The 21,609-nt window shown below is 41.8% G+C and overlaps 1 protein-coding gene across 1 annotated transcript in view; it reads left to right on the top strand.

Moving 5' to 3' along the window:
• efna4 (ephrin A4) overlaps window positions 1–8,666 on the top strand; it is a gene marked incomplete at both ends in the record, with an annotated part of 34,517 nt that extends 25,851 nt beyond the window's left edge. Inside the window, 2 exons of the mRNA XM_080857761.1 lie at window positions 8,365–8,391; window positions 8,563–8,666. Coding sequence (XP_080713887.1) covers window positions 8,365–8,391; window positions 8,563–8,666 — 131 coding nt within the window. The remainder of the gene's footprint in view (window positions 1–8,364; window positions 8,392–8,562) is intronic.
• Window positions 8,667–21,609: the final 12,943 nt, after the last annotated feature.

Here is a 21,609-nt window from a genome sequence, read left to right as displayed (position 1 = left end):
GACCTGGTTGCTCTCTCCCTCGCTCTCTCTCTCTCGCTCGCTCTGTCTCTTTCTCTCCCTCTCCCTTCCTCTCAGCTCTGTCTTACACACACGCACACACACACACACACACACTGTCATTGCTGAGAGTAATATCTGAAGTGGCATCCTGAGGATGGAGGGAGAGTTCTTACTACTTGTCCGTAAGGTTTTCAGTCATTCATTTTTTTGTTAACTCGTCATTCCTCTCCATTGTGAACTGCCTCATCTTACCCGAGTTCTGAATTCGCTCCTTACAGTTGTTAAAATACATAGGGCATTTTCAGGAATATAGAACAGTGGGTGTGTGTGTTATAAGTGTGATGCGCTCAGTGAATCGGCGTGTTCAGGAAAATTATTATTTCATTCATTTTCAACCATTTGATTCAATTTAAGTTGGTACTAAAATATTCTCCAAATTGGCATAGGGAGAAACATGTATCAAATCAATATATTTGGGTAACAAGTATAAATAAAAATTATACAAATTCGCAATAAAATAACCTAATATCTCACTCAAGGGTGTGGGGTTGCAGTTTGAGTCCAACTGTGTTCCAGTAACACTACTAATCCATTTACGCAAATATTAAACAATCTAAAACACCTGAGCCCGCCCTCCTGGGACATGGACAGTTCAATTCCTGCTCCTTGCAGATGACTTGGTGCTGCCGTCGTCAAGGGCTACAGCAGCACCTTGACCCTGGCAGTAAATGTGGACAAATCTAAGGTTGATCTTTTCAATAACAAACCAGGGGAACCTGGCACCTTTTTACTCTAGGTAACACCACCCTAGAGAATATTACAAGATACAACATCTTGGTTTAAAAATGAATGCCTTGGGAAATGTTGGTCTTGCAGTGAATACACCAAAAAGAACACAGAGCATCTTCGGCAATACAAAGACATGAGAAAGACAAAGAAAAAGACAAAGAAATCACAGTTAAAATTTGGCCTCAAATATTTGACACCATCATCTTCCCTATAACTCTATATGGAAGTAAAATATGATGGAACAGCAGGACAAATTTGGGAGGAGATGCCAGCACCTGCCGATCTGCAGCCTGTTTTGTGGCCTCACTCCACAACGGCAACGACAGACGACATCCCTACAAACAGTCCCCTTCAATCTCCACCTAACCTAACTTTAGTCCCACAAGTGTCTGCTTACACCTTCTCTTCGGTTCATTTTCTTTCCTTTGTATATGTGTATGAACATTAGCAAGAGTGTGTGTTTGTGTGTGTGTGTGTGTGCTTTATATTCTGTGTTTCTGTATTTTGTATATATCAATGTGTTCCTATGTGTCTGTCCTGTATGCCTTGGTATTGCTATTTTCCCTAAAATGGTAAGCAATATAACATAAAGTGTGTGTGTGTGTGTGTGTGTGTGGAAGAGAGAGAAAGAGCAAGACAGAGAAACAGTCACGCAGACAGACCCTCTGTGTGTCGTGTGTGTGTGTGTAAGGGTGTGAAGGGGTTGCAGCATGTACACCGAGATATTTTTTTTCCCCCTGTGTGACTGGCTGCTCTTAGAGCTGCGGTAGCACTGTGAGCGCCTGAGGGAAAGTTGACCTTCCGCTCGAGTGCCCAGATCAGGGATCAGCAGGGAACGCTGCCCACTTAGTGCAGGAATGCCGTCCCCAGTCCGCCCAGTGAGCCTGGGAACGCTGGCCCCAGTCCGCCAGCTGTCCCACCCAATTCCCCTCCACGTCTCTCCCATGCAGGGCCGCCAGACGCCCCCCCTGGTAGTCCACTCCACCCACCAACCCCCCAGCCATAACTCCACAGCAGCTAAACTAATGAGGAAGTCCTACCACTGTTTACGGACACGCACATTCACACACATCCATACACACAAGCACACACACACACACACACACACACACACACATGTATGCATGCACCTTCACACAGGAAGAGGCATACAAACAGTGCAGTTATAGAAAAACATAGGGGAGTATAGCAGTACACACACACACACACACACACACACACACACACACACACACACACACACACAGTTGGTTTGGCTCCATGTCTCCCTGAGTTCATCAGTGAGTGTGTGTTTTAAAGTGAGACCATCCATTATCATCTCTTCAGCCCATTAGCTGCTATTGGCATTAAATTCACATTAAATGGAAATCACATTAAATTATCATTTTTTCCAGGTTGATTTAAAGACACAGTGTGTAATTTTGTAATGTAGCAAAGTGCCTGTTGACCTAAAGTATTACTGTTGTTCTATTTGTTCTATGCATCTGTACTATTCGTTTGAGGAGTTCTATGTAGCTATTAAGATTTAAGCTATTGTCCGGAATCAACAAGAATGGTCTAGAATCATTTTAGCTTTTGCAACAAAAATCCACACCTCCCCTCTAAGACGGCATTTAAATAGTTAAATGTCCTTAAGAGTGTTCCCTACCAGCGGTCTGTGGTTGTGTTTAGGCTCTATATTACAATGCAGGTTCATAAATGACCAACCTTTAATATTCATGCAAATGTTTCACGCCACCCATGTGTTAATTATGACTCATCCCTCTTTAATTGAACTTGTCTCTAGTTTCAAACTCGTAATTACATATTGTTACCTAATACATGACATCGTTGATCTTAAAAACTAATCCTAACGCCTCTCTCAAATAAACACTGAGTTACTCTGGCTGTTATTTAAATACGCAATCTTTCCGCAAATAACGCCAAAGTCCCCAGCTCCAGAAAAGTGCTCCTATCGAGTGCAATAATCCATCTTCAGGGATTAGTTTCGTAATTCTTCATGTGCTTCTGATTGTTCGAAGCCTCTTCGCTGTTGCCAGCGCTCCACTGGTGTGATGCTTTTAATTAGGCATTCAACCGAGGCAGCCCTGTTTGTATTTTCATCACAGGCCTGATAATGGTTATTAATGAGGCCCCGCTCGAGGGGGAGATATCAGATGGGGTTTCGGGTATTGGGTGAGGAGTGCGTATGGCATGGGCTGAGTGACAGGAGGTCGCGTTGGGAAGGAGCGGATTGGTTGGTCTGCGAGTGTGCGTGTGTGTGTTTGCGCCAGAGACACTCTGATGGGCAGTTCAATCAACTTTCACCCAAAGGAGAATTTATATCCTTGAAGATGAGTTTTTCTTTCACTCATGGTTTCTTTCTCTATCACACACACATACTCACTCACACACACACACACACACACACACACACACACACACACACACACACACACACGTGCACACAAGCATGCACACACACTCGTTTACTCTCTCACTTCTCTTCCCTTTCTTTGCTGCTCATGTAAATCTTTATCCTTCAGCTTTTCTTGAACACTGACATGTCTTTCTTTTCTTTCTCTCTCTCTCTCTCTCTCTCTCTTATTTTTTCTTTCTTTCTCTCTCTCTCTCACCCACTCTGTCTCTTTCTGACTCTCCCTCCCTCTCATTGCCTTTACCGAAACTAATCCAGACTAAACTAGCTTTCCCATTTCTCCTCCCTTCTTCTTTCTTTCTTGCTCTCTCTCATGTTCTGTCATTCCTGAAGTGGCACTAATCTCGACCTCTCTCTCTTTCTTTTCCTCTCTCCTCTCCTCCTCCGTTTTTATGATCTGTCTTTGCCAGAGCAAAACTAATCTCGGCTCCATCCACTGCCGAGTGTCGCTGCTTCCCCACTCACTCTCTCCCTTCATCCCCCTCTTTCTCTCCCTTCATCCCCCTCTTTCTCTCCGGCTTCAACACCTTCCTTTCATTCCCTCTCGTCCTCTTTCTTCCCTTCACTCCCTCACACTTCCCTTCTTCTCCCTCCCCAGACCAGTATTCACCTTTTCTCTCTCATTCTCCCTGGAATTTCTCTTTCTATTCTCTTTCGTGTCCTGCCCTCTCCTCTCTGCTATTTTCCTCTCCCTCATCTGCGCCCCCACCCCCCCCCCCCCCCCCCCACATTACATTTGAGCAGAGCAGAGATGCCCGCTATTGCTTTCTCTTTTAATTGTCCATCATCTCTTTCCATCCCTTTGATACCCTCTCTCCCCTCCTCTCCTCTCCGCTTCCGCCCCTGTGCGCTCTCCTCTCCTCTCCTCTCCTCTCGCCTCTTTGGCTCTTCTCCCTGTCAGGGCTGGAGAGCCATCCTGCATTCTAGCCTTACTGAGTATGGCCAGAAGGAACAAGTGAGTGCGAGAGAGAGAGAGAGAGAAAGAGAGAGAGAGAGAGAAAGGAGATGAGGTGTTTTTTTTCTTCTTCTTCTTCTTTCTTCCTCCCCTTCTCCGCGCTACACTGGGCGCCTTCTCTCGCGCAGCTGCTGTTTGCTCCCTCCGGTGACGCTGCGCCAGCTCACTTCTGGTTCCTTCCTGTGGCGCTTGCCTTTCATGTGTCTGACAGCGGCGCGGTTCCCACGGCACGGTCCGACCCCACGGCTGGACCACTCTTCCTCACCGCTCACACCGGTGGCGGCAGCGGCAGCTCTCATCACACACCCCCCCTCCCTCCTCCAGTCCACAACCTCACCTCCACCCCCTCCAACGAAGATTCCTGTTCACACCAGCCAGCGCACACAAACACAAACACAACAAGCTGTAATTAAGGCCTCCACGTGGCCAGTTCTTCTCTGTGGAGGTCAGTAGAGCTGTACACAGCACACATGGGGGAGATGACAAGGACGGGGGAGGAGATGAGGGGGACCAGGAGGAATGTATATTTTAAATCATGGCGTTACTCTCACAGCAAGGTTGCGCCTGCTCTCTTTTTGCTAATTTCTTCTTTTCTTGCTTGCTCGCTCGCTCGCTCTCTCGCTCTGTCTCCCTCTCTCCCTCTCTCCCTGTCAATACCTCTCCGTTCTGGCATTTACTCTCTACTCTTTGTCTTGGAGTTCACCTTGGTAAATGTGCTTGTTTGACACATCAGAAATGTGAGGAGGCTGTGATTGAGTGGTGTATATAATAACACGAGACTTTGTGTGGTTATTCCTGAACTGTTCCGCTGAGCTGCTTGAGTGGTGTTGCAGTGAAAAGCTTCCCCCTCCTCTCTCCCCCGACCCCTGTGCCTAACTCCGGCCACCCTCCGATCCAAAGCCAGCTCCAGAACAGCAGGCACACAGTGACTGCGTGCGCTGAAAAAAGAAATCCTCACTGTGCCGGAACGGACTTGCTGAAAAGCCTTGCAGCCCAAAGCACCTTCCCAAACCACCCCCAGTACCTCTGAAACCACCCCTGCCCTGCTCCTCAGATGTGCCTGTCCAGAGCGTGGTCTTGCGCTGAAAAGAGCGCCCCCCCCTCCCCCCCACACCAAAAAAAGCAGCCTCAGCCTCTCTGGAGTAGCGTAGCATAGAAGAGACTCTGCTAAAACTCTTTTCCCGTGTCACAGCGAATAAGCTCCTAAGGCCGTCCCCTCTTTCATCCTCTCTCCTCTATCCCTTTTTCTCTCCTCCCTCTCCACCCTGACTCTTGTTTTCCGAGGGCGACTTGTCAAAACATTAATTCTGATGTTGTGTTTTCCCTTTGCTCTCTGCTTCGCTCCTTTTTTCTCTCTACCTCCATCTCCCGCTGTGAGAAACCATTACAGTCAGTTCTACTTTCTCCCTAATTGATCCCTCTCTTTTCTCTACCTCTTTCCTCTTTCTCCTTCTCCTTCAGTCCTGCTGTGATCATGCCATCATGACTATTTTTGCTTCCAGTTTCTCACTCTCCTGCCTACTTCGGTCTTTTCAATCCAGCTCTTTCACATACTAGGCAAGAAAAAAAACTTTAAAAAGAAAATCGCCAAATCCTCCATCTCAACATCCGACTCCCCTGGATACCTTTGCGCCCCCAACCTCCCGCCCTAACTTGCCCTTCAGTTTTTTTTTCTCTTTTTGCCCTTCTCCCGTTCCTTGGCTTTCTTAATTTGTTCCCATAAACGAAACACAAAACTTGTTCACGCGATCAAATCTGCACCAATAACCTCGGTTGCTCTCCGTTTTCTTTTTTCTTTTATTTGTGAAAGTTCATTAACCTGAAAGCTTTGACGAATAACCTTGACATTCTTGCCATTCTACCATTCCTCTCATCCTCCGTTAAGGAGCTAAAATGGCGGTTTGGACACGTTGCGATTCTTTCCTTGGTGGCAGCCATGTTGGATAAGTCTGCTCCTTCACCAAAAAGCCGCCATTTTACCAGCAAGACAGACAGTCTTGGCCAAATACGTCACACTTATCAATTACACATGAGGTTTGGCTCTGTGGTGTTATTGGTTGTAATTTGTTTGTAATTCTCTTACATTTCTGGTAAAAATAAAAAAACAATAATAACGTGAGGATGCAATAGCACATTTTTTAAAAGTATTATTGACATTATTCATAACTATTATTATTGTTATTATTAATAATAATAATACAAATATTTTATAAAAATAATAATATTATTGTTAATTATAATAATGATAATAATATTAGTAGTATTATGTGCAGTTATTTATCACTGCCAACAATCATGTTTCTCCCCAAAAATTAGTTTATGTTAGTTTTAGAGAGGGTTGATTCATTTAGATTATTTTGTGTTGTGGCTTTCATGTTAAATTCCAAACAAAGTACAATTATTAATATGGAAATTACCTGATAAACACCTTTTGTTATTGTTTTCAGTCCAGATTAATAAAGGCGCTTTCTGCAGCTCAAAGCTTTCTTTGAACACCCTGTAATTGTGAAGAACAGAACCACAGAACTTGCACAGAGGGAGTGACAATAACATTAATGTGTGTGCTTTCACATAATGGTCTGTACATACAGGTGCACAGATACACAGCTCAGTATGTGTTCGTGTGCAGGTTTGCATGCGTGTTTACCAGTGGGGAGAGCCAGGATCTGTCATATAACAGTGAGATTGAACACATCACCGTTAGACCGCACAGAGGCTGAGGAGAGAAGTATCGTCTTTGCCAGTCTTATAGACACGTTTAACACCTAGGGTTAACACCAGCTCTCCCAGTGTTGATAGTTACACACTTCAGGAGCTAATATGAGCTTCAACCCAGAGGTCTGTCTGGATCAGCTCATATTGTGAAGAATCTTGGGTATCCTGTACCTCAAGGCTAATATCCAGGAGTGTGTAACCCAGAAAAAGGTGGCCATTTGTGGTTATCGCTCAGCGTATGCAGAGCGGAAATACAGTAAAGTACAGCATCTGCTGCTCCTATGATTGTGGCATGTTACACAAATCCAACCGACCCATTGGAGTTCTGGTTTTAATGAAGGTGTGCGTGAGAAAGGAGCAAGTGAGAGAAGGAGCAAGAGGGACCGAGCGAGACTGTGTTAGCGAGATTGTTTGGTGCCTCAGGTGGCCTTCACCTTCTCAAATAAAACACTGTCTTTAGCTACAGCCTGTCCATCTACACACACACTTTAGTTGCCCCCCTCCCCCCCCCACACACACCCACACACACACACTATGGACAGTATTTAGAATAGTGGTGAGGCTTTTTGTCAGTTACGGCTGTCTTTTCTCTTCTTTTTGTATTATTTTCCTAATTCCTCATACACCACTCCATCTCCTCTACCACCTGGGCCTCCTTGCTTTCTGTCATTTGCTCCCAATAGTTAGTTTACCTCATTCGTAAATGTTAAGTGTCTCTCTCCAGACATTACAAAGTTTGCTCCCCCTTTACCATTTCATTCTTTCCTTTTCTCTCTCTTTCCTGTCCCGTGTCTTTCCTCTCCTTGTCTTTCTCTCTTCCCTCCCTCTCTCTCTCTCATTCTCTCCATTCTTTCTTTAAGTCTGCCCCCTGCTGAGAGAGTGACACTCAGACGCAAATACCCCTTCCCTCCTCCCTGCGGCTGTCTGACCTTCTTTCAGTCCCTACATCCCTGCCTGCCTTTTCTCCCTCTGTTTTTCTCACCCGTCTTCCCTGTTTCCTTTTCACCCCTCCGTCCGACCCTCTTTCTCGCTCCGTCACTCCATCTTCATATCTCTTTTTTTTCTCTGCCCGTTATCCGTTTCCCCTCTATAATCTTCACCGTCTCAGTCTGCACATTCATCCTCCTGCCTTCTATCCCCCCCCCTACCCCCCCATATCCTTCTTACACTCCGGGCCCCGACATTATTATTTATATTTTCACTTTTGTTACACTTTTCCCCCCCTTTGCAGACGACCTTTAGAGGAATTTGCATCGGGGACGTATTTTAGGGTTGCGCAGCCGTTAGTAATTTTTCATGACATTTTTGCTTGAGTAATGGTAAATACTTCTCCCCAGTCATTTCTCTACCTTCCTCACAGATGCCTTACAAGGCTGCAGTTATCCTCAGAAACTAATAAAAGAGCTTACTTTATAATTCTCTCTCTCTCTTTCCCTCTCTCCCTCCCTCCCTCTCTCTTTTCCCATCTCTCTCTCTGTCTCTCTTTCAGCAACAGCTGGGCCAGAGCGAGAACAAGGTACAGTAAGAGTTTGTAGAAGTTATGTTGTTCATAAAGTGAGGCATGATAAACGTGCCTTTGCATCAGTACATGTGACCTCTTTTGCTGCCTCAGTCCGTTACTCCTTTACAATAAAAGTGTAGGAGCTTCTAGAAAAAGTGTTTTAATATTTCTCCTTCTCTTTCTCAGGAACCCCGGCTCCTCGCAGCAGAGTTGATCCTGTGAAGAGCGGCTCACGTCGTCCTCCTCCTCTCCTCCTTTTCCCTCTTGTCTTGGTGCTCCTGTCTGTCTGATTTCCTGCCTCTCGCAGAGCCGCACACACTCATAGAGAAGCGTACACAATGAGGGAGAGAGCCAATTCACAAGTTGTGTGCAAAAAAAAAAAAAAAAAAAAAAAATCCCTACAGTGCTTTATCTCTCTGCAGTTCCTGTAGTGGCACTAATCTCTGTCTCCATTTCCCCTCATCTTTTCTCTTTGTCCAACGACTCTTCTTTTGTCTCTGTTCTTTCCTCCTGCCTCTGTCCTCGCCTCTCCTCTCCTGACTTCAGAGTCTCCCGTAACAGACCGACACTAATCTGGCCTTCAAAGAACTGAACTCCTGTGTCTGACCAGTTAGTGTTTTAATCACTCTTCAATTGCGGAGAGCTTTTCTTTCCTGGTTTTGTACCTTTTCTTTCTTTCTCTGTCTCTCTGTTTCTTTCGACTTTCCCTTCCTTTACTTTTCTCCCCCCGCCCCCCCACTCTGTTGCTGTACATAATCACCAAACTGAGCCAAAGAGGAAGGAAGTGGACCCGCAAACTATGACCTCTCACCCCTGACCTCCTCAAACACTACTGAGTCAACTGTCAGACAGCGAGGCAAGAGTCACTCTGGCTGACTTTTTGTTTTTGTATTTGTTTTTCTGTCTGCCTTTTTTCACTCTAAGTTGACTTTGTGTAGGTTTTGAACCGGTTTCTATAAAATGGAAATGACTTAAATACTGAAGTACAGAAAAACAGCTGGTTCACACTCATTCTGGAGCATTCAGTTGTGCTTCACCATTATTTTGATTAAGAAACTGTACAAGGCCGTCTGTTTTGATAAACTCCTAAAGGTGTCAAGGACAGGATGTCCCCACTGGATCTGTTAACAGAGCTGAATCTGGAAGATCACAGAATCCCTCTAGGGTCTAATGGATTCCCATCAGTTTAATAGGATTCCTATGGACTAAATTGGATTTCTCTGGAATAACCTGGATTTCTGTGGAATAGGATAGATTTATTCAGAATAATCTGAAATAATCTGATATGACCTAAACGTGCTTGTGTCGGAAATGACCAAATTGTCCCACTGAATGGATTCTCAGGAAGCAAGCTGTTCACTTCCTCTTTGGCATCGACAGTGACCCTGGATAACACCTTACAGACCACATTCCAGTGCTGAAGAATCTGATTGGTTAAAGACTTGTTCTCATCTTCACAATGGATAAACTCAATGTGGTTAGATATTTTGAGCACTTAGCCCAGTTCATCAATGAAATGAGTATGTTGCTACATTCATTATTATTTTAATTTTTTTTTTCAAATGTTGTGTTTAGTTGACCATTCCTTCTGAGCTTTTTTGGATCCCATAAAAGTGATTTTTGTGTTGTTGCCCTCTGTACAAACTGTATGATTATAAAAAAAAGAAAATGCTTACAGCTGACATTGCTGGTACTTTCCAAATTTGTATACGTTTTGTATAATAATTCCTGTTTGGTAAAATAATTTAAAAACATTCAGAGAATTTATTTTTACACAACAGAAGGGTTTGTAGTAATAATTTTAAACTATTTTCATAGCTCACAGAGTAGAGTGTGTCGTTGTAGATAGAGCTTTGTGAATTATAAGTATGTCTCCCGTCGTATTTTCTACATCCCATCGTATTATTCATTTTGATTTATGAAATTGGATTCATAGAAAATTAAGTCAAATTATTACTATATTAATTTGAATTGTGTATTAGGTTTATACATTCATTTAACAGTAAAGAGCTGTTCTGTTAACTGTGATGTTTATATATTTGGGGAAAGATGTGTTCCAACGGTTTTGGAATTGTACAAAATCATAAATAATAGCTTTAAGAGTATCACTGCCTTACATAGATTTAAATGGTTTAAAGAAACAACAAAAAAAACTCATTTTTATTAGTTTGACAAATAATGAAGGCCATGCCATTTTCTCAAATTTCATCAAAAAAAAAAAGAAAATCGATAATTTGTTAATATTTCCCCTCTCTATATCACGGAAAGGGAAGTTATGACTTGAATATATGGGATTCTAGAAATCAGAATCAAGTTCACTCTTGGAGCACAGTACAATCAGTTCATAGAGGAATCAATTTTTTTTTATACTGGACAATTATGTGTTTTTGTTTGTTTTTCACATTTTAGTGAAGAAATTAGCATCTTCTGTGAAGAACTGTGGTCTGTGTTTATAAGGCAAAAAAGAACAGAATAAAAACTATGACTTGCACTCATGGAGTTCTCTATTTTTGGTCCGACTCTCGCCATTGTCCTTGTAGTTTTTATACTCTGTGTGTGGTCTTTGTGAATTTTTACCTGAAGTTTCAGTCCGCATTAATATTTCCTGTCAGATCAGCAGGACTGAATCTTATTGATATTCAGTGGCATGTGTAAAAGACTGTATGTGTTAGCGTGGCGTATTTTTATCAGATCATATCCATACTGATTAGGTGATGCTGCAGATCAATCTCCCAGGACCTGAGCCTCTTGCTGCTCATCTCCAAAAGGAATTGGAAGAAAACTGAAGGAAAAAAAATGGAACAGAATAAATGCATCCTCATGCATGGTAATGTGCTGGTTGAGTTTGTTTTTAATCTTTTCAGCATTTTATGTATGAAAGTATGTAAATGAAGAGGCTCAGCCCTATGAACACCGTTTCAAAACTTAAGTGTGATGAGATACGGATACAGTCACCATGTCACAAAGATCATAACATATGGTGACTCGCAACAAGAGCAGAGAGTTACTGTTAGAGAGTTTGTGTAGTTGTGTAGATATTGCTAGCTGTTGTTGTGATTTTAAATCTTTGTTTTTATACTTCCTGTCTAGATTGTGTAGCTCCCATTTTCCTGTTCATTGTGTGTAGGCTGTAGTCTTGTACAACATGCACCAAATACGTCTTGATATCAAATCTCCATTAATCTTATATGTTGCACACCTTCCTCCTGGACCAGTGTGTGCGTCTCTGGTGGCACTGGGTGTGTGGATCGCAGGCGCTCTGTGTTGGGTTAATGACCTGACCCAGGACTGTATGGGAGATGGGGTGTCACCCCTCATTTATCAGCGGTGTGTGTGTGTGTGTGTCATTGTGTTTAACCTTCAGGAGGCTCTCTACTCCTGTGGCCTCTAGAGGGCAGTCTTGGGCCAGAACTCCCACTGCAGTGGGCATAACTGTGTGTGTGTGAGTGTGTGTGTGTTAGTGTCGACTCCCGTGCGTGTGTGTGTGTGTGTGTGTGTGTGTGTGTGATCACAGATTTTGTATGTTAATACAATGGCTATTCTCACCTAATCATTTTCAGCTTCAACTCTTGAAAATAAGACTGCAGTCGCTTTGTTTCATGGCAAGCCAGCAGAAAGTTTCAGATTTCTAGATTTAATTTATGTGAAATAAACTTTATAGTTCTCTCTTTGGTTTTGTTGTAAGGCCTTTGGATTGGCCAAGTACACAGGAGCACATACCTCACCTCCATCTTTGACTCCATGCATGCTTAATTAAGGAAGTGCTTTCCCTAACCAGAGTGTTAAATTAAACTAATTTAAATCTAAGAAAAGCGTATAAAGACACATTTCTCAACTGACTCCAATTCTTGCAGTGTTCCCTGAAGCCACCATCAGGAACACTTTAATCCTGCTTTTCCTAAGGCAGCTCTTTTTTTGGTTTTGTTCTCCCACTGGCAGGGAAACAAATCTGTCTTTGTAATCTTTATAACCTTCATGTGCATGTAAGGGTAAATAGGGATCCTTCAGAGCTATTTTGTATTCTATGTGTTGAGTCCTGTGACACTAGGACTAGTGTTCAACTCCCGTTGTTTTGACTTCAGTCAAGGTAATGCACAACTGTTTTGAATTTGTGTTTTTTTTTCTGTTCTGGATACACCTGCAAGACATGGACTTCTAGTGCAATCAACACGTTTTTCCGAGTAGGTCCAAGGAAAAACGTTCAGTCTCTAAATGGGACAAAGGCAAGAACAAATCACAAAAATGAACGAGGAGGGGAACACATCGGCCTGTAAAATCTAAGATGACAACAAAAATGAAACCATTTATTGTCCTTATTGCCTGACATAAATATGAGAAACAAGCAATTCAAATTCCACCAAATTCCCTACAAGGTCCCAGCAATTTGAATGTGATTGACATGGAGTCTGACTACTCTGCTTTTATGATAGTCAACATTTGGGTATAAGTCAAAAAGTGAGGTCTTGGAGGTCATTTTACAGATTCAGAGTTTGTAGTAGACTACAGGTCAACAAGTGTTCAGGATTTAACAGGAAAACATTTATGTATTCAATGTACAAGCATACTCAAGACTTATAATATACAATAACTGCTCTGTAAGACACTGGATCTGGTTTGAGCTACACAAATAAATAATACTATACATATGCTTTTGAACGACAGCCTAAGGTGTAACTCCAGCCGCCTGGCGAGTATAGCGATGAGGGTCAAATTCAGCACTGAAGCAGTCTATATTTTTATTTGTTGTGTGGTTGTTCTTCAGATTACTACCAAGTATGTCCTTCCAGTCCACCAGGGACTTAATGGCCAGCAGAACCTCGGCTCCACTCATCTCACCAGGCTGTTTAGATTTAGATTATTTGTGTTCGGTGTCTCCTGAGGTTATACGGGGATTCTCAGTCAGTCCCCCTGATGATCGGAGGTTGGGTTTTTTAGAATGACGGGGTCATGATCGGAGATTTTACTCTCTGTAGTCCTGCAATTCTGAACATATTGCATTGCGTTCCATGGGTGGAAGAACATGTCCAAACGAGAAAAACTAAAAAACTTTTTTTTCTCTTTATAGGACATCTGGCGGTCTTTTTCTTGTTTTCAGTTCGTCTGCTTTTCTTTGAAGATGTTTTCTGGATGGCTCTGTTTTTTAAACAAATTGTTCGACCTTGGGTAAACCTCCCTATCAAAAAAAAGTAAACTCTCTTTGATTGGATGTATACGACCCCACACATCCACTAGACACAAGGAGCAGATGAACTCCTCCAGGAGAGGCCTCTCAAAAGGCCACTAAAATGTCCTTACCAGTCTCCTGTAGATACTGTGACAGCCTTGGATGCCCTGTTTTATCTTTAGCATGGTTGTCCAATACATATTCACGAGTGTGAACTCTTTGCCTCTGATCTGACAGCCAAGGTCTCTGTAGCTGCCGCCATAATCCTGTGGTATTCATACGTCCAATTCACACTTTCCCCTCATCAGAATAGCAACTCCTTTACTTTGAGCGTGATGCACTGTAAAGAAAGAATGCCATAATATGTCTTAGGATGTCATTGGCCTTTGGCCCTGTCTAAGTCTCTGTAAAGAAAGAATGCCACTCTTTAATATGTCTTAGGATGTCATTGGCCTTTGGCCCTGTCTAAGTCTCTTGGAGAAAGGCAATGCTACTTTTTTCAGCATCTTAAGATCCATGGTTATGTCTTCTAACTTGCTGCGGAACTCTGATGTGTCTCCGACTCTTGAGTGTTCCAGGAGATGAAATTAAGATTTTTCCTCTGTTGACTCTCTCATGATATTCATGAGGTTTATCCCCCCTTTGCCTGCAAAACAGGAATTATTTCTTTATACAGTGATAATAAAGGACTATGCTAATGTATCACAGAGTGACCAATATTTTGTTCAGAGAGATGAAAGGTAAAGCTCCGGAAAGTGATGGATGAAATGGATGGTTGTTTTATGGTAGCATCTTTGTCATAGAGTGTGAGAGCCAAAGCATTTTTTTTTAAGTGTGAGATAATTGTATATCTAAGTGTTGTTTATGTTACGATAATATTCATAATTATCATATAGATGACACATATTCATATAAATTGATAAAAGGTAAATGGTTTAGCAGACACTTTTGTTACATGGACATTTTGCATGAATGAAAAAAAAAGAAGAAATACAGTTTTCAATAAAAACCATGTCATAAAATATTCCTTTTTGTTGAGTGTACTTTCAGAAGCTGTGTTTTGGACCAACATGACAGAATTTCCTCATGAAACCCTTGATGCATATAGCACTTTAACTTCCTTCAGGAAATTAAAATCTTGATTGTGTTACTAATGGGTCCTGATCAAATAAAGGATGAAGAGAAATTATGTAGGTAATGCAGGTCAGTATCACTGAAATCTCATATTTTTTTCTTTGGTACTGAATACTGTAATGAACAAACAATCAAACAGATCAAATATCTCAAAGGGCTTTGGTAGGCAGCATACAGCTCACATCATGCTTAACATTACGCTGAACATCGTGCATAACATCATGCTTTACATTATGCTTAACATCATGCTTAACATTGCTTAACATCATGCATAACATCATGCTTTACATTATGCTTAACATCATGCTTAACATTATGCTTGATACTAAACTTTCGATGATAGCCTACGTCATGGGTAGAAAACAGAGCTCTTTGCCAAATATCAGCAACACAACCTGGTCAATCAGGGATGGGCCTGTCATGTTTAATTTCATCTGCTGGATTATGACCAAAACAAACAAGGAATTAGTGCACAATAGAGGTGCATAGGCCAAATTAGTTTAGTTACAACAGGAATGTGTTGCTTACCACCGCAAACTTATGATCGGTGTGTGTGCGTGTGTGTGTGTGTGTCAGAATGTGTTGCTTACCACCGCAAACTTATGATCTGTGTGTGTGTGTTTGTGTGTCTGTGTGTGTGTCGGAATGTGTTGCTTACCGACACAAATTTACGATCCATTCTCAAAGTGCTCAGAGTGCTTCCCGCTAGTCTTCCTATAAATTCACCCTGCCTTATCTTATCCACTACCCACTGCAATTTACTGGCACGTAGGCGGGGACCACCTTACCTGTTTGGCATCTGACCTCCTGGTACCACCCGCTAAATGTCATCTCTGGTGATTTGTCATTCATGTTGGTAAATGTGATTCACAATGTGAAGAGCCATAGGCTGTAAAAAAAAAAACATTTCAATGTTCTAAAGAACGATGACTAATTCACCCAGAGTTTGAAATATATATTAAATTTGTTCCAAAACTAAACAAAAGTAACCATGGAAACAATCACACTGCAAACAGCAGAGCTGATATTAACATTAACAGTTAGATATATTTAATGTGTGAATAAAAGTGAGCATGTTAGTCAGTTTAGACTGTGAACATCAAAAACTCAACAGTATAACCATCCACAATGAGTAATCCAAAAGTTAACAAAGCGTAAATGTTAAGTATGAGAAACATTATGTGTCTTAAACATGCCAACATGCACATGTCAGACAGTCAACCAATATGCATTTACTAAAGCTCTTAACTGAAGTACTAAAGTTAATAACTCAAAACGAGATATAGCATCTGGCTAAGAGAGAGAAATGTATAAACCATGAGTAAGGCAGTGTGAATGGATAGCAGAGGTGTGATTCATCATCCTCATGAGATGTTTAGACATGTTATGTTTTTAGGTGGTTGTCATGAGATGTTTAGACATGTTATGTTCTTAGGTGGTTAGCAGATATGTCAGGAAAACAATAGCATTCAAATGTGTCCTGCTATGACAAACATGTTTACTTGTCACTCCAGAACAAATAACGCCTCTTAGTTAAATCTGTGTACCTAATTGTATTCCAGCTTCTTTTTATTCTGTTTATTTTCATCAAATAAGGAAGTTATGTCATGTACAGTCTCAATAAAACTTTAGCAGACACTGAAGTATTTACTTTCTTCTTTTAAACTAACTTTTCAGACACACAGACACACAGACACACACACAGACACACACACACACACACACACACACACACACACACACACACACACACAAATGTACAACTAATGCACAAACACGTGGGGAGTGAAAAGGGATGGAGAAATTACAGAATAAATGAGAAAATTCAACAACTTTTTCTTCTGCTCTTTGACCACAGCGTGAGATTGAGCTCCATATTCCCTATCCCGCGCTCCGCATGGCTATGCCAATTTGTCAGTGATTTGCATTGACTAACCGGGTTGGGCCTGTCACACACAGAACCCCTTTGTTCTCTGACAACAGTCGAGTAGACTGCAGGAAACGAGTGGTTTGAAGGCTAATGTCACACCTCCAACGCCTCTCCGTCCCGCCGCCTCTCCGCTACACGCCCAGCGCTCAGTCAGAGATCACAAACCTTCATCGCATCAGACTCGCTTCAGATTTTCTAATGTGGAACGCTTCGATGTAAACAAGGCCATAAATATGCATTTAGAGAGGAGATAGGAAAATGGACAGAGAGAAAGAGAGGGTGAGATATGCATGGAGAAAGAGAGATTGACAGAGTGACATTGATGATAAACGTTTGCTTTGATCTTCTGCATCCTTTGCTGCTCTTTCACTGATATTCTGAATTCCTTGCTGATATCGAACTGTATTGCTTGACCCCGCTGTTATTGTATCCTCAGTGTTATAAACAGATGCATTGTGCTTTACATAGCTTGTGATATCAATGTCTGAACCATCTCGCCATAAATGTACTAAAGAGCATTTGCTGCTTGTCATGATGAGGCTCTCTAGCTTTGTGGTATAGTGCGGTGCCTTTGAAGTGCAAGTTATTATGCACCATTGGGAATTGGGACAAAGCCTAGTGTCTCTGCAGGTTACCTATGTTCTTGTGATCTGTGATTTGTAAGGTCAGAATCGCCATCAGGGTGATCTTCACTCAGACACCTGGTTTTACCTTGTTTCACCTTTCTATCCCTTCTGCAGTGTCTTTCGAATGCAAAATATTCTGGAATTTGGAATACTTAGAGCCATAAACAACGGTGCATATGCATAGCTGAAGAAACCTTCTAAATTAGTCATTTGTGAACTCCACCTTCTCACCGCTTCGGACTAAATTGGAGTCTGACTCATGTTGCCCCCCAAGAGCGGGAGAGAGACTTGGACTCCCCCACGTCAGTGGTTGGGTCCAACTAGTGATAATTGGACCAATTCAGCCCAAGTGGCAGCACTATTTAAAGGGTGCCTAGTTTGCCTAGTTAAAAGGCGAGAGAGAAGGAGTGCTTACCTGATGCGAGGCTAAGTGAACACTGGGGTTAGATAAGTGAACACAGTGTGCCTAGTGTTTGTGAGTTCAGTTTGAGTTTTGATTTATGTTTTGTTTTGTGCACGTGGATTGCTGGAGAGAGTCCCAAGTAAAATGAATAAGAATATATTTTCCCCAAGAAGCAACCATCTCCTGCACCATTTTTCCCCGTCTCTAGTTAGCCCACTTCCCGAAAGGTGGGGTGGCCGCCTCGGTCCCTCACAGCATTAATCAGATCCTGCCTTTGCAGGGAATAAGCAATAGCTGGAAAGATCCGGGGAAGGCTGTCGTTGCACAATGTTCTGGAATGTGGCATAGGTCTAGCAGAAGAACCAAGCTGACTTTGCCATTGCAATGCTTAGAGCAGGGGTTCTCAAACTGTGGTACGTGTACCACTGGTGGTACGCGGCTCCCTCTTGGTGGTACTCAGGAAGGTTTCCCATTTTTTATGACTAGGATATTAATCATTAAATATATTTAAAAATCATTAAAACAACTAGATCCCTATAATTTAAGTTTGTTATTTATCTGAACCATGCTCATTCTCCTGATCAGGCATTACAGTGAGGTAATAACACTTAGTTCCTATCGCGCGGCATGCTACCGAAGGTCAATGATAGTTACAATGGTGGTACTTGGGAAAGCCAAATATTTTCTGAGGTGGTACTCACAGTGAAACGTTTGAGAACCACTGGCTTAGAGCATGTCTTTACAGAGCGTCAGAAACAGCTGAAGCTTATGTGGTGGATGGTCTCTAGTATAGACTTCAGAGTTATAAATGAACCTAACACTAAACTGAAGCTTGTGTGGTGGATGGTCTCTAGTATAGACTCCAAAGTTATAAATGAACCTAACAGTAAACTGAAGGTGCCTTAGCTCTCTAGCCCAAGGGCGTCAGTTTGTTTTTAGAAGTGGTGGGGACAATAACCATAAGCTTGAGTGTGGTCTGAAAAGTGCTGGGTACCCTTATGTAACTATTCATTCATCCATTCAACATTGCATTACAATATGCTCTACAGTGTATTGTCAGGTGTTGAAAATCCCATTCGAACAATAAAAGTTGAAAACCACATTGTGTTTTGGCTTGTTTTGCAAAACGGCGTTGGAAACACAGGGTGTTGGCTCTGGATATGTAATACTAATACTCATAGGACAAAGAACAGTGTTGGCAATTAAACACTTCTCTTGACATCAACAAAGATTACCAGACAAATGCCAGACTGTAAAGGGGGTACGAAATGAAACGAGGTACTGAGCATCAGCCAACGGAGAACCAATGACTTGACGGGCCCGCGTGCAAACTATGTCAATAGGCCCCTTTACCGTCATAATGTCAGATTATAAACTGGGTAATACACTTTTGCGAGACGCAGGCAGATGTACTTATAATGTAAAACACAATAAGGGTTCCTACAATATGTTGTCATGAAAACACCAATGAACACAGTATTTCATCGATCAAACTGATTTTGGAGAAACAATGTATAATGAGTAGATAGACAACACATGGGGAAACATTAATACAACTTCTTCAGGGGGTTATCAAACATTATTGTGAATTACGAACATTTACATGAATTTGTGGGAACAGCCGCTCGACAGCGCCTCGTCTGCTGCAACAAAACAAACGTCCTCCAACAATATCAGTCACGTAGGCCTATGCGCAAAGGAACGTATTCTTTTAACGACATTGAAGCGAAAAAATACATTTGTAGTAGCATTAGGCGTATTTTAAAACATGCATGCACTGAAGCTTCTGTAAGAGGCTATGGTGGAAAAATCTAAGCGCAGGGGAGACCAGATACAGCTGTAACACGTTTTCCTTTGTTGTACTTTCATACAACATACATCTTGTAGGCTACTTTCATAGCATATAGACAACGTACATCTCACACCTCTACATTTGCTTTACTCATTCAAGCACACCTTTTCTCTAATTGTCATCCAAATGCAGCTAGTGCCTTGAGGACAATTGTGTTGTGTTGACAGTAATGTTTCGGGAACAGTTGTGAACAGTGGCCGAAGCCCGAAGGTATGCCTATTTGATGGGCTAAAGTAACATTTACGGCAACAGTCTTGCCATATTCAAACTGAAATAGCCTAATGGTGGATTACAGTTTTCTATAGTTTTTACAGCGTTTGTTTTCAAATTGTCAGTGAGAAAGTCGCTTACAAACCAAGCGCATCACATTTGAACCTTGCCGGAAGCAACAACACTTGATGAGACAACTGTAATGTAACACGCTATATGCAGCTATTAGCCCTGAGTTATAGCTTTTTATAGTCTAATTTTAACTCCTAATTTTAGTCTAGAAATATCCGATCACAACCACCTGTTACATGTGTTGTCAAAACGCATTGCTTTCAAAATATTGTGCAAACCAAAAAAATCTAAAGATTTATTCAAGATCAAAACGACTTCTGTATATAACATGACAGAGCATGAGTTACAAGTTGAAATTTTAATGCTGACGACGTCATACGACGTCTCTGAGTTTCATACCATTTGATATGGCACGAGCTGAGAAATTACGCAAGTTACCGTGTTTCAACTACACACCTTGGTCCTGTCCCGTGAACCTACACCTGTCTTGTCTATGTTGATCTTCGGTTTGGGGTGGGATGAACATCCTAGTTGCTCAGCATGAAGATGTTTCCTAATGGGTTGGTAATGAATTGTTCTCAGTAATCCATAGTGATTTGCAAGAGACATCATGCCAATTTAAATTCCATATAGGCCTACATGTGCAGGGACACGCATCCTTACTATCTATTTTTACTTTCTTTAAATTGTAAGTATACTTGGTTTTGATTGATGATCATGTACTTGATGATTTATGTCTGGTAGGCATTATTAAGCCATAATTGCTGTTACCATATCATTTTAAATAGAAACTCGGCAATACAGAGAGAGGCGTGTCTGCATTGTGGAGACACCGTGGCTGTAATTGGAGGTGTTACAACCTGGGCGTCCCAGGGCTGCGCGGCCGTAAGCGAGTCGCTTTATTAGATTGCACCGCATCGATCCTCGTTTCCAGACCGTTGACTAATTTCCAGGCGGGGAGCAGAGATCGATAGGCCTGGATTCAATCTTGCTTGAGAAAGGTAATTCATTGTAATCTTGACACGACATGTAAAACGTGATTACACCGCTACCTAGGGGTGACATGCCAGCATTACAAATATTTTAAAGACGGGACACTTCCGTTCACGGTAGGTGAAACAATATTTAAAATAGACCTAGCCTATAGCCTTGTCAGATCTTAATCTTAAAATCGTTATCTTAATCTAATCCTAATAACATAAACGCGTCCTGTTCTAAAGCTGACCTGGCATTTAGTTTTAAAAGGTCTCACTGTAGAAGTCAAGGTTAGCCATCATTAATACTGCTTTTTAAAATATTTTGTGAAAGTAAAAAAAAAAAAAAAAAAAAATGTTGTAGACCTACTGATGTCACATTCGGTTGCAGTATAAACATTTGACAATGTTGAACATTTTTACACCTAACTTACACATACAAAAAGAATAAATTGACAGGATCAGATAATAAGATCACAGGAACACCATGGGTGGACCTGGACCAATAATAATAGACAAATTATTTCCTCGTAATTTCATATTACAGTTCTCTTTTTTTACTTTGCAAAATTCATAGCATACACATCAGTTATTAAACACAATGAACAAAATATCAACTTTGAACATACGTAGTTCCAAGATCATGTGGGTAAATCACAGAGCAAGGCAAACGCAGCCAAAATGCGTTTTTTTATTCTTGTCAGATTTCAGATTTCCATCAAAGCATATGATTCGTGCTGTGTGTACACACCATCCTAGGTCGCCTCCTCTCCTTTTGGGAGGTGAGACTAAGAGACCGAACGCGATGCACATCGCCTCCTCCGCAGATCAAAAGCAATCACATAGGCATCAGTTTCCATCAGTCACA

The sequence above is a fragment of the Sprattus sprattus genome (assembly GCF_963457725.1).
Source record: "Sprattus sprattus genome assembly, chromosome: 19".
In the NCBI taxonomy this organism is placed as follows: Eukaryota; Metazoa; Chordata; class Actinopteri; order Clupeiformes; family Clupeidae; genus Sprattus; species Sprattus sprattus.
The sequence above is the reverse complement of the archived record's forward strand: the minus strand, read 5'-3'. Positions and strand labels throughout refer to the sequence as shown.